Raw genomic sequence first — 17,749 nt, forward strand, 5'->3', positions numbered from 1 at the left:
TATGACACTGTCCTGAAAATGCCAGAACAATAAAAATAACGTCACACAGAGGGGGTGTGGGAGACTCCTTTTCTCCATTTTTCATCTGACATATGGTTTTAGGCGATATAGTGAAGGCAACACCATCATTGTTTATGTGTCCCATGTTGTTTGGATATGTTTTTTTTTTTTTGTTCTGTTGAAACAGTAAACGTCAGATTCATTTATCAGCTAACATTTTAGAACAATGAATATTTTAGTCATCTGTCACCCCTTTTCCATAAAGGCGGTCTGAGGGCTGATTCAGAGCCAGCAGTTAATCTTTAACCACTTGATGTTCTGTCAGCAAAAGAACCAACGTTCAGTCAAGAGGTCTGGTTACAGAGAGACTAGGGCTAAATTCAGACTGCAGGGAAATGTGGCCCAAATCTGATTTTTTTGCCCATATGTGACCTGTATCCAATCTATTAAAGACAGTTTGAACAGCACAAATCCGATTTTTTCACAATCACATAATTACCACTTGAGATTGTCGAACAGTGGAAAACTCAAATAATCAAACTGATAATGCACAAAGAATACAAAAAACAAAGGCACTCATAATTTTAAAATGCCATTATTAATTATGGTATGTCTCAATGGACCTCACTGGGGCTCAGTGAGGTCCACTGAGATATGTCATAATTAATAAAACCATTTTAAAATTATAAGAGAGTACTTTGGTTTTTTGTATTCTTTGTGCATTGATGGTCCCTTCAGCAAAGAGCACCTCTTAACATTTTCCATTACTATTTTTCATCATTTCCCCAAGCTCCATGAAGCGTTCCTCTTTACTGTTTGTTCAAAATCAGAGACTGCTTCTTTAAGCGTCTTACTTACTGCATCGCAAGCAATGAATTCTATTACTAGCATGGTAAATTGTCCAATCAAATGACATATGGACTGGATACTTTTGGAATGTTCCAGTATGGCTAAGATAGTTTTAGTGGAGATTAAAAAAAAGGTAGGGAACAAAGACCAAAGACCAAGCATAGGACACAGCCAAGGGTCCAGGCTGCATTAAAAGGCCAAAAGATGAATTTCACTGTGTGACATCAAACATCCATACCTTAGTGCTTGAGCGCTGGTTGGGATCTTCCCTTGACTGTAAAAGACCAGCGCCCAGTGTGGGCAGTTGGGTCTGGAAAACTGTGACACGCCCTCCGGTGGGGGACATGAGCTTGAAGGCAGCCTGTAGCGCCGGGCCCAGGGCACTGTGGGTCTCCCTGGTTTGGCTGAACATGGCAGGTAGGGAGTTCAACAGGTCCTGTACCAGCTGGATGAGAGAGAAAGTAAAAAGAGAGAAACACAGTTATAGAAACAATGTTAATTGGAGGAGGGTATGATGACGGAAAAAACAAGAATGAAACACAATGTAGATCAGAAGCTAAAGCAGCAACTGGTAAGAGATGGTAATAAGAAAAAAACAACATAAATATCATTGAAATGCACATATTTATCATAAATGACAAACAGTGCAGCGTCGGATTAAAACATTACGATGAAAAACAGCTTACCTCTTTGCTTTCCTTTAAGTTTACCATCAGACTGTCATGAGAGGGTATGAAGACATCTAAGATGGAAAAATAAAGGCATCAGCGTTAAAGTCAAGAATAAGTTTAATAAAATATACAGAACATCTTAAAATAAAAAAAAATAAAAAAGGGGAAAAAAATCCAGGTCTATTAGAATTTCCAAACTATCAGAGCCATTAGATGTAAACTTAGGAGCTGAACATTTCTTATATGTACCAATATGCATCTATGAATCTTAATTGGGACTTCCTTTCAGCTTCACTATTTCATGCATCATCTGCTCTGATCACCGTCCTGCTTCACTGATCTGACTTACCATCGATGTCGGACACAACCAGCATCTGTGGCTGTGACAGTCCCTCCTGGAGGTTGTAGAAGTGAATGGTGCTGTCGAAGGTAAGGAATCCCACTCTGGTGCGTGTATCACCTGGCAACCTGAAGCACAACACACCCCAGTCTGAGCTTGATCTGTCCACAACAACTTTAAAACCACTTTGGTAAAGTATTAATCAAATCATTTGTAACCAATGTAATATTTTATGCTTTTATTACCAGGAGGTATTGCGATCACTTTGTTTTGTGTGTTTGCATGTTTGTTTGTTTGTTAACAAGATAAGTCAAAAAGTTATGGACAGATTTGAATTAAATTTTCAGGAAATGTTGATACTGGCGCAAGGAACAAATGATTAAATTTGGGTGGTGATCAGGGCAGGGGGCAGATGTGTCTTGGCGGAGGTGTGCACTCTCCAAGTGCTTTTCTAGTTTAGTTTCATGGGATTAAAATATAGAAAACACAGAAAGGATCAAATGGTTTAGACTCTAAGATGTTTAATGGTGTTACGTTCTCAAATACTGGTAGTATTTCAAGTTCATGTGCAATTCACAGAGTTATTATTATGTAAATAATATCAGCACTTACCTGTCAAGGTTCTCCAGTAGTGATTCACAGAAGTACTTCAGGTAACCGGCCTCGACAGCATTATGAGACACATCGAGCACAAATAGGTAGGCCGCCGGCTGAGGAGGTCGCAACTGAACACAAGATTAAACAGGACATAAGTACACTGACACACCATCAAAAACATCGAATGAAGTCACCTTGTGTTTTTATATGACTAATCCTATTCATGTGTCAGTTAAAATTATGACAATATACATGATTTGATGGTAAGTTGTGTTGCAGGTCTTATTCTTTTAAGCAAAACCAACAGCCCCATATGTTCCTGTATACAACACTTAGGCTCTGTGTTGCAGAGCCTTATTTCGGTGCAAGAAGTTTAAACTTGAATGTTCCATGTTCACATTTGGCATTTTATATTCAAGTATTAGGTATGTATTCATTTAATGTGTAGCCAATATTTGTAGAACACACTTCAACAATTGTACCGTTAAAATGCATTTGGTTTTGACATCTGTGATAACATTTTAGGCCTGTATATTTTTTGTTACACATTACATGCATGCGTTATGTTGCAATTAGACATTCCCCTCCATATCCTGCAAATTGAAATAAAAGGTTATATTCATAAAAAGGTAAAAAGCCAATAAAAATTAATTTGGACATTTGATTTATCAATTACACAACTGTGACCAGTAAAAAGAAATAGACTTTTCTACGTAATCCTTCTATATAAACTCTTTTTCCATTGCATTTATATGAAATGTGCTGTGAACTGTTGCCTGGAAATGACATTTTGGTCATTTCCTACAATTGCACTCTACACTTTTTGAATTAATTATTGGACCACTGGGATGTGATGTTAAAATTAGTTTTTTATGTCTTCCTTTGTGAATCTTGGAGTTAAGGTTGTAACAACTGTTTTGTCAATTCCAAGTCTCTTCAGTGACTCTCTCAAACCCCTCCTCTTCATTAAGCACCAAAGTATCTGTCAACTTCCCATCAAGCAGCAGTTTGAGAGGCACATTATGGAATTACCTGTTTTAACTACAACTCATGTAATTGACATCAGGTACTTCAATACCTACAAAAGACTGACCTCTACTGGACAAGCAACAAGCCTACATAAAAAAGCACACAACTGCTATATAACCTCTGATTAAGAAAAAACTAAAATTACTAGAATAAGCAGAAGGATTGTGTTACCATATAGTCTGAGGACGCGATGAACTCCACAGTGGAGTTCTGAACCTCTGGTCTCCTGTGGGGCTCACCGTACGACCTGGAAACGGGGTTGTACATAAACTCATCTGGAACTAGGTAAGAAAGAAAAAGCAGTGTGGTTATGATTTGTAGACGAAATGCAATTGAAACAGTGAGAATGAAAAGAACTGACAATGAACAGAAAGCAGTATTGAACAGGGAAATGAGAAGATCAACAGTAGTAAGTGACTGAGCTCGTACCATCATTGACCCGGTAACAGAGGTTACACTTCCACCTGCGTTGGTCCAAGAAAGTGACAAATGGATTGATGTAGGTTCGACAGGAGCGACAGCGCACTATTGTGTTCGATGTGATCACTGGTAACTGCTGCAGAGGTGAAAACACAGAGTTACTACTGAGAGAAAACACAAACCATGGCTTTTAGGCTTTTGTTTATATATTTATTTATTTTTTATCTGTTCAATTCAATCGAGAAGGGACTTTACTGTCGCAGTCAAAGCTTCAAAATATAATACACAATGACATTTTTTCTATCCATGCCCTTTTCAACATTATTAACACTCATGCCTTAAAAAGAGAGCTTTGTTTCCTTTTCCTACAGAATCTGGTTAAACGAATTTTTGCAGCTGCAGTCATGCTTTCACCCACTTATTTTTTCTCTCTTGTGTTTCAGTGGCATCTCTTGTTGATGGACAATATTTGAGACTTTTCATTGACATGTACACCATTTATTCTTCATTCCACCTGGGAGCTACACTGTGGATTTTGGACAGACTTAATATTAATACCAAAAACCTAACCTATTTTCTATTTTCAGTTGCTCGTCTTCATTGCTTAGGATGCTCCAGTGCTGACGTTATAGTGTGATATCAAGCTAATCCAAGAGTAAACTAAATTTGGAGCTTTTAGCAGGTGCTGACACATCAAGACTAGCTTAATCTAGTTCTGAGCTGTCACAATCCCTGTGTGAGAGAAGGTAATAGAGCCAGTCAGCAACTATCTGAAACATTCTCAGACACTTTGATATCTGCCTACTGCCCACTTGCTTCAGATGGAACTAACGTGAGCCTCAACACAGATGACACAAGTAGAAAAGCTGTGTAGTTTGAATTACACAACACCGTGAATGAAAAATCATTCATCAATCAACAATAAAAACATCTGGTCACAGACAGCTGTTCTTTGACCTGAGCATAGTTTAAAGTGTGTTTTACAGCTACTTAGGACGTGGACTTCTTTTGTAGCAGAAACAAAGATCAAAGCATTACTAAATATTGGATTTGTTCAGTTAAGCCTCATGCTTGTAACCATTTTATCAACATATATTCAAGGCCAAAGTTACTGCAGGATTATTCTGCCTTTTTGTTTATTTTCTGTATTGACTGAATGCCTTTTCAGTCTTTTTTTTCTCTCCATTCTGCCTCTAAGGACAAATACATCCCCCACCTCCCATCCAAAAAAACAAAAAAAAAACCCCCAAAAAACACTCTTTCCTTATCAAGAATTAGTGTACAAATAACAACACTAATGGAGTTGTGGAATATGTAAAAGATACTGTACATCTCCATGTGGCCATAGAGACATTTGTCTACAAACAACAACATTTTCTTGCTCACATTGTTTCTGGTGGAGTGAACACTGACATACACATTTGTAAAACTACTTGGCCGATGTTCAGTTTCTGTTCTTGCATCAGTGGATCCCTGTTCTCCATCAGTGCACTTCCTCTGACACCACATCAAGTAACACAACTATAAATACTCTCACCTATCTATCTTAATCATCATTCTCCTGTCTAGCTACTCCCCATAACGGCTGACAGCCTACTGTTTTACATACCCCTGTATTATTCCTCCAGTTTTTTAAATCATACAAAAATATTGTACAATTTCACACATGGGATAGAACAATAAAATATAAGAAGCAGAAGCAGCAGAAGAAGCAGAAGCAGAAAAAAGCAGAAGAAGAAGAAGAAGAAGAAGAAGAAACACCCCAGATTTAACACCAAAGCTCAAAAACCTTATATTATGGTAAATTTTTACATTACAAACAAATGTAGCAGATGGATTTCTAAAATAGCATCTGAGACAACAACAAATTGTAATAAATTAAGACATCAGACCAAATTTGTTTAAACCCTACAAGTATCATAAGGTTTCACCATGCTGCCTTTTCTAGGCAGCCTTTTATGTAAATCATACCTGTAAGTCTCTGAAGGGGTGGAGGAGGAGACCCAGAGGCAGCCTGGCCTTGTTGAGCAGAGCCTGGGTCTGGGGGATGCTGGTCAGGGTACACCTGAAAGTCCTGCGAAGCAGAAAAACACAAGTGGAAAAAGAAATATGTTTAACACTATTAAATACACTCAGACTGTTAAATTAACAGCTGATAACTTTTGTGCTGTACTCACTGTGGACTGCAGTTGACTTTCTTGAGGTCGGGGGTGAGGTTGGGTTCAGGGGCCTCGAGGGGCCTGGGGGGCAGCAGTGTCCTCTCCTGTAGCAGGTTGACTGGCCTCAGAGATTCCACCTCCAGCTCTGGAACCCCGCTCAGCCCCCCCAGTGCTGCAGAGAGCTGGGACAGATTTGGAAATGGCTGCAGAAGAGGTAAGGAAACAGAAATTTAGTGACTGGTGTACTAATTCTACCTGGTCACAATTCTGACATGACATCTTGACGAGGTTATTCTGACTTCAGTCGACCATGGTCATTTTGTATAAGCATGAGAGTCACATTTACCTGCATATAAATATCTGTATAAAATTAACAAAAATGGCATGTATTCATCACAATTTCCGTGTTACTTTCTACAGTTTGAGCTTCGACTCTTTTATTGTTGTCATCTTGCTGCCCACCCTTCTTGTGCAATGGTTTAAAAACACTTATAAGTAGAGAATTAATGCCACCAACTGTTTATCACAAGATGCGTAACTTTTAATAAATGTCAACCTGCATCATACATGAGCATTTACTGTCATTAGCATCTTTTTTTTTTTTTACATCTCAGTAAAGTAACATCAGGCACTCAGCTATTCTGACAGCTAAAAAAGTGACTATTCTTCTTATTCTTTGTTTATATTTTTGTTGTACTTAAGTCTATTATTGTTTTATTTTTTATTGTCTTTGTTTATGCTTATGTTGTAATGAGGTGAGATTAATTTTATAAGCCCCATGGGGTTTTCTGATCTCACCTGCACACACTTTTTTTTTTTGCTTATCCTAATGTTTGATTTGTTGTGCTGTGCAAAATAAAAAATAAATAAAAAATTATGTATTATTATCCGTATATATACTATTATCCTTATTAAGTGCAGTTGAAAGGAAGTTCCTCTACATTGGCCCATGTGTACAGAAACAATCATTTTCATAATTTAAAAATAACATGAAATAGCTCACACTACAGCTCTGTTGTTCACCTGGGAGTATTGCTGGTAGTTTGACTGACTGTACAGATCCTGGGATGGGGAGGAGTCTGTGTGCGAAGCTGGTCCCTGCCGATAGGCCGGCTGCATGCTGGGGTAACCATAGCTACTGTAGGGCGGGGCCTGGTTAGACATATCATTGGAAGGTGGCATGGACTCTGAAGGAAAAGGAACAGATTGGCATGTTTTACTGTTTTAAAATAGTTACAAGACTGCAGAGATGGTGATGCAATCTACAGTGTAACATGGAACAACACGTTTCCATCTCAAAGTCAAATGTATTTTCATTTTGTGGAAAAATCTCATGTATTCTCTTCTTGTTGAGCCTATAATATCATATTTTTATTTTTTAAGACAGAATTTATATGGATAACAGTTTCACTCCTTATGAATTTCTCTTTAACATGTAAGCCATACAGTAACAACAGATCCATTTTTGACATTAAACTTACTAAGTAGTAACTTTAACAACCAATGTCTAACATTGATTGTAAGTAAGTGGCAAAAAAACCCAAAAGGAAATCTATATAACAAAGAATTACACACTTGAGATTGTTGTGTTATTTCCATATTAATTTCAACTGGTAGCAAATTAACAAAAAAAAATGGAGGTGTAATCTGCTTAATCAAAGAACTGTGGCAAAATAAAGAATTCTAACACATAAAAACAAGGTCCTGGAAAGTAGTTTTATGGCCTGTTTGAGATCATAAAATACCCGGGTAACTGCCCCCTTCCAGAGAATCATAGCTGTTGGGCACCGGGGAGGCACTGCCAGTAGTTGAAGAGGAGGTGTCACCACCTGAAAAACACAGTAAAACACAGAATTAAAATCTGAAATAAACAGCAAAGGGCTGGTTGAGAAGACTGATGTTGAGAGGCATAAACATAAACGGAACACAAAGAACCGTGGAAATGGTAGAGTATAAAGTACTGGAACACAAATACAAAGATAGCCAGCAGGCATGGAGGAAGTTAGAAGGATCAAAATAAAACAGAACAGGAGGGAAAGAGTTAAAGAACAAAAAACTAAACATGAAAGAGAATGAAAAGTATGTTTTCTTTGGTCATGAAATGTACAGTGCTCAGACTGCCTTCAGGCTCAGAGGAAGAAAATGCGGAGTGAATTCTGAAAGGAAAGCGTGGATGCACTTCAGTAGTAACAAACTAGTGAATTTGTGGCAGAACAGACCTCAAAGAAATAAAAGAAATATGTGGGAACTTGATGAGGAAAAAGTATAAAGCATAGAAATCTGATAACAGCAAAAGAGATTACAAAGATTAAATGACTTGTAAATAATGGCGAACATGCCCTACTTTTCCATGTTAATAGGCCAAGACACATATCCTTACTTTCCAGAATGACACCCAACTCTGTGCATCTTCATATCTATTGTTCTTTACTAAATAAAAGACAAAAATGGCCCATATTTGTATAACTAGCTCTTCTTCAGTGCATTATGGCCCATTCCAGCCACTGACCCACTGTTTTTCTTTTCATGTCCAATGCTGCCCAGGTTTCCTCAAAAGGATTACAAGGGTACAATATTTGAATGAATCCATTAATCCATATGGGCCAAAAGGATGGATCAACAGCAGCAAACCAAGACACGACAGGCCTCTGGCAGAGCTCTCATTGGACAGGACACGATCCAATTATCTCAGACTAAATAGGACAGCCGACCACTGGATTATCTGCTGTAGAAGAGGAGGACACCATGGCAGCTAAGCCGCCTTCTTCCTGCTTCTCTTCTACTAGTTTCTTCTCACACCTTTCACTGTGAGACCTCAGGGATTAAAGAGGAATATTAAAAAAAAACAAAACATTTTTTACTCTTTTATTTGGTGTCAGACACAAAAATAGTCCAACTGTCATGGATTTAACAGACACCAAAACTATAGACTGCAGTCACCTTTGGTTTATTTTAGAGCTCAATTTTCAGCTAAATGTACTGCCTTCTTTTCTGAATGGTCAATAAAATCCTCTACTGGAAAGGTCTCCCTTTGTAACATAATAATTTTTTGTTAATCATGCATGATCAGAAGAATTCAGCATAAATAGAGGATATTTTACTGAACAAAGCCCTTACCTCCTTGTAAACAGGGCAGGAAAACAAACCCAAAAATGGGCCTGAGACCTCTAAATAATGTTTAAATTATACTTCATATGTTCAATACTATAGTTACCCTTCAGGGGACAACAGGACAATAGCATCACATAATCACAAAATTGTTCCCAAAGTTATCTGCTCTTGTAAAAGTAAAACAAAATCTATCAAAAATAAGGAATTCTATTAACCTGACCATCTTTTGTGCCCAAATTAAATTTTTTTTAAGCAAGTCTCTGATCAGACATCCTCACAAGACCATTCCAAAGTCAAAGCACTTCATATTTCTGTCCATGTTTGGAGGCTTCCATCCCACATCTCCGCCTATTGACAAAGGTGAAGTAAATGTATGCAATCCAAAAGAAACAAATAGCTGAACGATGAACTTGTATGTTCAAAGAAACACACACAAAAAAATGATGTAGTCAGATGCACAAAAAGTTATAGAATTCTGTCAGAAAATTGAATCACACATTTTTACATTATTTAACTTGGTGTAGTAGATTCCATTCGATGACAGTTTCTTCAAATATCATGTAGTAATAGCCTACATAGACAATGCATTTCCTATCGTCCACTCTAGTGACTGTAAGGCTGCTGCTGCCACTAATAACTGATAACATTGGCTCCATCCCATTCACACTCTGACTGCCTGTGTACACTTTTATTTATTTTAAGCAAGTAAACAGATTACATAAACACTGAAAAAGGTTTTCCCTGAAACTACCCAAATGCACATTAATTATCATAAAAGTCTAGTTGTTGCATTTGCTAAAAGTGAAAACACTTGTTAATTCAACTGAATAAAAGGAAAAAAATTGGAATTAAAAGCATTCTGTTGTAACATCTAACAGCAGGGCATCCGGGGATTATTTGCATATCTTGCTGCCTCCATTTTCCATATTGTGACTTATAATAAGCAACAACTGATCATTTAGTTGCTGCAGCCAATGTGTAAAACTGGACAAGATCATGAGGGAAAGGCTGTCAGCTAAAATGAGCTCTATTAAAAGCTCGTTTTATCAGGAGCTTTGCTAATGAGTGGTAGCTGCGATGATAAACTCATTGCATATCATCCCTTGTGGGAAGCAGACAAGTCAGCAAACACACACAGCACCTGGATGTGCTGGCAGAGGACGGGTTATATTTAAAACCCTGTTAACCTCTGGCTGATGACACAGCTCCCGAGAGACAATAATCAGCAGAACACCTGAGAACTACATATCACAGGTAAAAGACACGTTCAACAGAGTAATATAATGTAGTGGTGTACATTTATTTTAGATTTACCCATCCATCATATAACATAAGATCAAGTAAGCGCTATCAAATATACAGCAAGGAATTATGATCTGTGCACTTTCTTTGTGATTAAACAATTACTCATTGTATAAAATCACAGAAAATAGTGATCTGCCACTTGAAATTTCTTGCTTCAAATCACATTACGCATTATTCAGGGTCCCTACAGGTTATATTAGATTTAAGACTTTTTTTCATGTTACTCAAAATGGAGTGAAAATACTGACTATATCTAAGAGCTATTATGATTTGAGAAAATATAAAACATAATCAATTATTTTAAGAATGAATAAATTAAAATATATCTAATCTAAGCCTTTTTAAGTCTTTTGAAAGATTAACTTATAGCATTTTAATATAAATCAAGACATTATTTGTTAATTCAATGTCTTTTAAGACATTTTTAAAGGATCTGAAGGATGATATAACCTTGTTTTATCACAAGGCTAAAAAACAATACGATATAATCCTTTGAAAGTATATTTCTCCATTTGCCAACTCATTTCCTTCAGTAACTGTTTAATCCTATACATCTTGCAACAACTCAGCCTTGAAACACAAATGCTGGGTCTTCGAGTGGCGCATCTATTTGTAGCTCATATCTAAGGAGATGCAAACTGCTTCTACTCTTGCTACTGTACTCCTTGAGCTCGACAGCTGCAAGCCGACTGGAAGTCAGACACAATTTATTGATTTTCCCCCATCAGCCAACACAGAACTGGTAAATGGAGGTGCAGTGCAGAGGAATGCTCACATAGGAAAGAGCAGTGAGTGTGAGAACAACCACAAGGTACATTTCATTTAAGTTTTTAAAGATAGACTGAAATGTTTCCTACTTACCTCTCAACTTACTGAGATACAAAAATTAAATGTTAGTTTTCAAAGATGGAACAATAAAAGTATGATCAAAGACAAGTTCAGTGCTGGAACTGACGGCTGATACCAGTGAAAAATGAGTAAACTTGAGAAAGCCCTTTATGCAGCTGTGGGCAGAAGGAAAAAATAGCCTATTACAAAAGTGCAGGTATGGATGATGAGCTGCAGGGACAGATGGCTGTCAGACACAGAGGAGAGGCAGTGATCAAAAGTGATGATGGGGGATGGAAACGCATGAGGGGTAAAAAATTAACAGTATGGTTACTGTTCAAGATAATGGAAAGTTTTGGATGAATGAGAGGAATTAGGGGTGGAGCTACATGAGGTTATAGGAAAAGGAGGGGGATTCTGGGAGGTAAAGGCTAAAGCAGACCTGCTTCCTCATCCTCATCCTCATCCTCCTCATCATCATCAGAGCTGGATGACGAGGGGGCTGCTGCGGGGCCTGAGGTGGCGGCAGAGGCAGAACTAGCTCCACTATTAGCAACATATCCATACTGCATGCCTGTTGGAAGGGGGGGTGGGGGTGGGAGAGGTAGAGGTAGATAAGACAGCGATCAAGTCTCAGTGATTGATTGAGGTCAGACTCGAAGAGATTAGGCAGCAAACTTTAATGCAACTTGATGTGAAATGCAGAGAGCCAAGTTCCATCTAAAGTCAACAGTGAGAAATGAAGGCAAGCCCTGAAAATGTGTGGTTTATATGATTGATTTCTTTCTATACGATGCCCACAAGATAAATCAGATACTTTGAGCATTCAGCTTGAAAGAGGACCAAAGTTATGAATTATATTTCCCATGAATAATGTTACTTAGGTGTTGAATTGGTATCCAAGTTAACACACAAAACAAAACAACTTCATCACTGTCTTCGAAGTGATTACATTATGTTTTGTGTGCTGCTGCATTTACAGAGCCCTAAATCCAGTTTTATTCACTGTGCACCTACAACTTTATAACATTTTGATCCTCACTGTTCTTGTTTTTGTTTTTTTATTATTCATTATTCATTCCTTCAACTGTTCTCAAGGTTTTATTATTTTATTGACAATTGCCTTCTTGTTTTTAATCAGAATTGTTGCTTTTACATTGATCATGTAATTTTGAATAAATGTACAATTAACCAACTAAGAAGTTGATACAAAAAACTAAAAATTACATCTGTTTATGTCTAGCTGATGTGAATTTTAATTATACTGCCCATAGTCAGAACTTAGACCCAAACAACTTTAACATCATACTGCATCGTACCCTGTGACTTTATTTTACCCAGGTAGAGGTTACTCCCTGTGAATCATCAAGTAACAATGCATTATGTAACAAGTCTAACAAAACGTAACAAATTGAATCAGGTCTGTAACTTACGGACCAGGGTGACATGATATGACCCTGCTAGAAACATAAGGGTGAATGAGTTTCACCAGGTTACACCCTAGTTTGGCTGCATTTTTAGATAAGCATGATAAAAAGCTGATCTTGATATTGCTTTAACCTCCTGAGACCCAGGAAATGTCAGCAAAGTACAACCTTTTTTGTTGTTTTATTAAATAAGTGCCTATATTGGAAACATCATGATGCAACAGTTTTTTCAGATTCAGTTTTTAAAATTTTTATGGAATGTTCTTTGTGGTGGACAGTTTTCTTTTCTTTTTTAGTATAAAATTGTGAAACTCTTGTCCACAAATGGGGACAGAAAACCCATAGCTGGGTCTTAGGAGGTCTGGCTAACTAAAATCAGAGTGTCCGTATTAAAAAGTGCAACAGTCAATATGCATTAATCCATTTAAAGAAATATGGAGAATTATTGCATAGTCATTCAAGCCATGCATCATAAAATCCAACAGATTACTACAAAATGTGGTGTTATTACATAATAAAGTAAAACCTGTCTAATTTTTTTGGAAAGTTATTACATAACGCAGACACAAAAAGCCTAAAATGTTTTCCCCTTATTTCCATACGCACTGTGAGACGTTCAAAGACTAGAGATTTATTCATGACACAATAAAGTAAGAACTTATGCAAAACAGCATCTTTGGCATTAGCAAAGCATTATTTACTCTGATTATGCATTACCTATAACTAAACAACAAATAAACAACACAGCATGCATTTTAACACATTCATAAACAAGGGCACTCACTCTTCACAGTAAAATAGTGAAAAGGTTCAAAGTAAATTGGATTTGTCAAATCATATTTTCATTGCAGTCTGCACAGTTTGGTCTAGTTTCACTCAGAGTTCATAATTTCACAGGTCACAACCAAACTACACCAGCAGCTGTGTTCTTCTAACCTGAAACCCACAAAGCTGTACAAAAACTCACAACAGAAAACTTTTAAGTATGTGTGAGTTTGTCTGTTTGAACAACAGATCAAATATGGAACTTTTCTCAAGTGCAGCTGTAAATATCTCTACCCTTCACACATCTGTGAAAATCTCACAGTCAACCTGTACACCCGAAATCAAACTGAACGGACCACTTTTGGTCTGTACTGATAGAAATCAGGGATATCACCTTCTGCATTTCTTAACATTAAAAAGAAGAAAATTAGATTTTTTTCCCCCTCAAAATAATAGGGAATATATTATTTAAAAAAAGAAAAGTTAATAAAAATGCTATTTACTTTGGTGGTGGCCTGGTGACGAATGGACTGAAGCGGAGGGGGTTCCTGAGGGCGGTCGGTCTGGGTCTCCCCCTCCACTGTTGGGTGTAATCCCACCATAGGAGTCATAGTTTAGAGAAGCCTGATGGGTTTGATCGTAGTGTTGATGGACTGTGGTTGGGGCTGCAAAGAAAACAGGCCAAATAAACATTTGGAATCAGAAAATACATGGGAAAGGATATCCTACTAAAGTAAATACAAGATGGTCTCATAACTGAAGATCTAGCCTTTGAGTCAAGTCTGAGATCAACCAAGTAAACCTAAAGAAAAGGCACTGACAGTCTGAATAATGTATAATTCATAACCAGGGATGGGAATTGAGAAATATTTCTAGTTCAGATCTGATATCAAATTGTCCAGTCCATTGAAATCCTACATCTCTAACTATATTAATTCGTTTTATTAATACCTGCATGTTTTTCTGATTCTTTGCACAACAATTTAAGTTGTCCTCCATTCTGGGAAGGAAAATGACAACAGGGCTAGCTGAAACAACTCTGTATGATTTTACAAATGTCATGTACTCCTGACCACTACACATTTACGCCCCCCCCATTCTAACCATGTATTGGTGGCAAGACACAGAGAATAGCAGCTGCACCAGAAAGTGGGACATTTTGAAATTAATGTATTTTATCATCACTCCTGATACTCACACAAATACTTACAAATGTAAAAGTATCCCCATCCCTACATTAAAGTAACAATCTATAATCCACAGAAAGCATGAATCACCCACTCACATATACCTGTGTTTCCTTGACCATTGACCGTGGGGGCCATCTGATTTGGAGGAGCAGTGCTGTATCCCGGCTGCACTGCTGCTGCAGAGGCCGACTGAGAGCTGCTGTACTGATGAAGGGGAACTCCCATCTGAGCAGGCAGGACTCCAGGCATGGAGGTGTTTTGAGAAGAGGTCAGGGTTCCATACTGGCTGCTTCCTGGTGCAGAGGGGTATGAAACAATGGGGTAATGGCTGCCAGCTGGTGCAGGCACCAACCTGGGCTGCTGCTGCTGCTGCTGCTGAGGGTGTTGCAAAGGAGGAGTGTGGAATGACTGCTGTCCATAGTATGATCCTGGAGTGGCATAAGGTGGATGCTGCTGCTGGAATGGCTGTTGGTTATACTGCACATTTGATGGTGGGGGTGCTGAAGAGGGGATGGAGGCATATGGCTGACAGGGAGGAGCAGAGCTAGGGGGAGCAGAGTATGGAGAGGGTGCTACATTGTGCTGAGGGAGGTGGTGCTGCTGCTGTGGCTGATGGTTGTTCTGGTAATAGTTTGCACTGTGGGCACTGTTCGTGATGGGGGCTTTACTGGAAATAGGAGTGCAATGGGCAGGTATTGTTGAGTAGTTCTGCTGCTGAGGTGGGGCTCCATAGTAGCCTCCAGGTGGATACATCGGTGCGTAGGTCTGTGCTGGACCTGAAAAGTAAGGGGGCGAGTTACATCTTCAATAATGTCAGAAAGTGCACAAAATGAATCCAGACAGCTTAATGACTTAAGACTCCAAATCCAGCAAAAAAAATTTAAAGAACACTACTGTTATCAGGGAAAAGAGACATTTAATTAAAAATGCAAACCAAACAAACAGGATAGGAGACTTGATGTCAAAATGTGAAACACATGAACTTGTACACGCTTTTATTTGTAGACTACTACAACAGATTGCTGACAGGTCTGTTTAAGTATGCAATCAGAACACTTCAGCTGATCCAAAATGCTGATGCCATGGTCCGTACAACAACCAAAAAAGATCAGTGTGTAATTTATTCGCTTCATATCTGAGATCACTACATTGACTGCAAAATTTTCCACAAAAATCAGCTTAGAAATCTTACTGCTGTTACGTAACTCACTGACCAGTTTAGGTACAGATAACAAGTACACACAACAAATAGACTAATGAAACAGTTTGACTGTTAACTGGCATAAATAAATAAATAAATAAATCTCTTTATAAGTGTTTATTAACTAATTTTAGCCCACTCACCAGAGGTTATTCACTTTGAGGGAAAACAAAAGTACAAAAAAGTAACCTCTGTATATAGAATTACATAGATTTTATACAACAGTTTAATTAGTTACCGATATTAATGGTTACTCTGAGTGCAACACCAAGAGATCCAGGTTTGTGTATTTAAATATTTATTCCAGGTGAGTTATACCCGGTTCTACAGGTAGTCATTTTCTATTAGTCTAAGAGAAGTTAATTTGTATCCCACATTTACAACAGGCCTATTAACCAGCTAGGCTACCTGTTCATCTACCTTCAAAAATCTGCAGTTGTTTAGTTTTTATTTCCCAGTCAAAACTAAGCATGGTGAAACTGCCTTCAGCTTCTTTACTGGTCAAAAGTGGAAGACAAAGAGCTCAGATAATGCTGACTACTTTCAAATCAAGGCCAAGGAATAACCTGTTACCATGTATTTTCAATAGAACATTTCTGTTCATACTAGTTAGGTTTTACCATTTATACCCTGTGCCATTGGTTTTATTCTGTCTGCTTTAGCTTCTTTGTGTTTATTTTACAGTAACAGAGTTGGTGTAATACATAAGTTACTTTTGGGAATAAAACGAGCCAATAAAAATAAATATCTAGCCTGTGTTTAATATTCAATCGAATGGGATAACTCCTAGAGGTTATCATTAGCAACCTACCAGCTTCATCATCAGCTTACACAGTTAGCTTTAGCATCTCTGACAGCAAAGTAGACAACATAAAAAAACAAATATCGCGTTCATGACATGTTAAAACACTTCAAGCTTATCGGGACATCGATATAAAAACGACATTTTATATGATACGCAATATCTCAAACAGCAGTATCAGTATGCTAACACTTAGCTTAACGGCTAACGTTAGCAGCTAGCTAACTCAGTTTAGGTTTCAATCCATGGTTTAAACGGTAAATAGCAACACAACTCGCTAGCAAGTGTTAGCTATCAGTTGCAGCCGCATTTTCACGTCATTATTATTTTTTTATTAATGGCATAACTATAGTTAAAGCCATTGGATAGCTGTATTAAATGTAAAAAAAATAGCGACTAACAGTAGGTGATACCACAGAAGGAGGGTTAGCATGCTAGCGCTAACCGTCAGCCGGCTAATCGCCTCATCCGGCCTGCTTACCGTTCTGATACGGGGGAACATCTCCACTGTTCGGCGTTGAGTTGTGGCTGTAGCTGACGGAGCTGTTCAGGTTTGTGAAACCGGGTGCAGACATCGCTCAGTCCTCCGTTCCTTATACCCACAAATTCACGTCAGGGTATATACACATGAGTGTCCCTGTCCTACAACCTGGATATCCCCCAGAAGTACGTCCGAGTGGAGGCTGCTGGTCCGAGCCGACCCGGGTAGACCAACCCAGGCTACCGAGGGCTGGATCCTCTACTCAGATACTGACTGAGACTTAACAGAGTCCAGGTCCCAGATTTATTACGCCCCCTGGTGGAATTTTTCTGCAATTACACATTATCTATTCATTACCTCCGCCAAGGAGGTTATGTTTTTGCCAGGGTTTGTTTGTCTGTCTGTTTGTCTGTCCGATAATGTGCAACATAACTCAAAAAGTTATGGACAGATTTTGATGAAATTTTCAGGGTTTGTTGGAAATGGGATAAGGAAGAAATGATTAAATTTTGGTGGTGATCGGGGGTGGGGGGGCCCACGGGGGGGCCCATTTCCAACAAACCCTGAAAATTTC

At 38.2% G+C, this 17,749-nt stretch overlaps 1 protein-coding gene across 4 annotated transcripts in view; it reads right to left on the reverse strand.

The window, feature by feature from the left end:
- sec24b (SEC24 homolog B, COPII coat complex component) overlaps nucleotides 1-17,436 on the reverse strand; it is a 28,206-nt gene extending 10,770 nt beyond the window's left edge. The window contains exons 1-14 of one of the 4 annotated variants that reach the window (XM_030145380.1): nucleotides 17,176-17,436; nucleotides 14,799-15,467; nucleotides 14,005-14,172; nucleotides 11,752-11,883; nucleotides 7,811-7,894; nucleotides 7,089-7,252; nucleotides 6,084-6,268; nucleotides 5,878-5,980; nucleotides 3,916-4,042; nucleotides 3,658-3,767; nucleotides 2,473-2,585; nucleotides 1,870-1,988; nucleotides 1,536-1,591; nucleotides 1,088-1,294 (exon numbers count right to left, since the gene is read on the reverse strand). In XM_030145380.1, the coding sequence (XP_030001240.1) occupies nucleotides 1,088-1,294; nucleotides 1,536-1,591; nucleotides 1,870-1,988; nucleotides 2,473-2,585; nucleotides 3,658-3,767; nucleotides 3,916-4,042; nucleotides 5,878-5,980; nucleotides 6,084-6,268; nucleotides 7,089-7,252; nucleotides 7,811-7,894; nucleotides 11,752-11,883; nucleotides 14,005-14,172; nucleotides 14,799-15,467; nucleotides 17,176-17,269 (2,331 nt within the window). In that variant the 5' untranslated portion in view covers nucleotides 17,270-17,436. Of the gene's footprint in view, nucleotides 1-1,087; nucleotides 1,295-1,535; nucleotides 1,592-1,869; nucleotides 1,989-2,472; nucleotides 2,586-3,657; nucleotides 3,768-3,915; nucleotides 4,043-5,877; nucleotides 5,981-6,083; nucleotides 6,269-7,088; nucleotides 7,253-7,810; nucleotides 7,895-11,751; nucleotides 11,884-14,004; nucleotides 14,173-14,786; nucleotides 15,468-17,175 lie in introns of all 4 variants that reach the window. The other 3 variants (XM_030145379.1, XM_030145378.1, XM_030145382.1) reach the window with 3 other exon arrangements.
- Nucleotides 17,437-17,749: the final 313 nt, after the last annotated feature.

The sequence above is a fragment of the Sphaeramia orbicularis genome, chromosome 10 (assembly GCF_902148855.1).
Source record: "Sphaeramia orbicularis chromosome 10, fSphaOr1.1, whole genome shotgun sequence".
NCBI lineage: Eukaryota > Metazoa > Chordata > Actinopteri > Kurtiformes > Apogonidae > Sphaeramia > Sphaeramia orbicularis.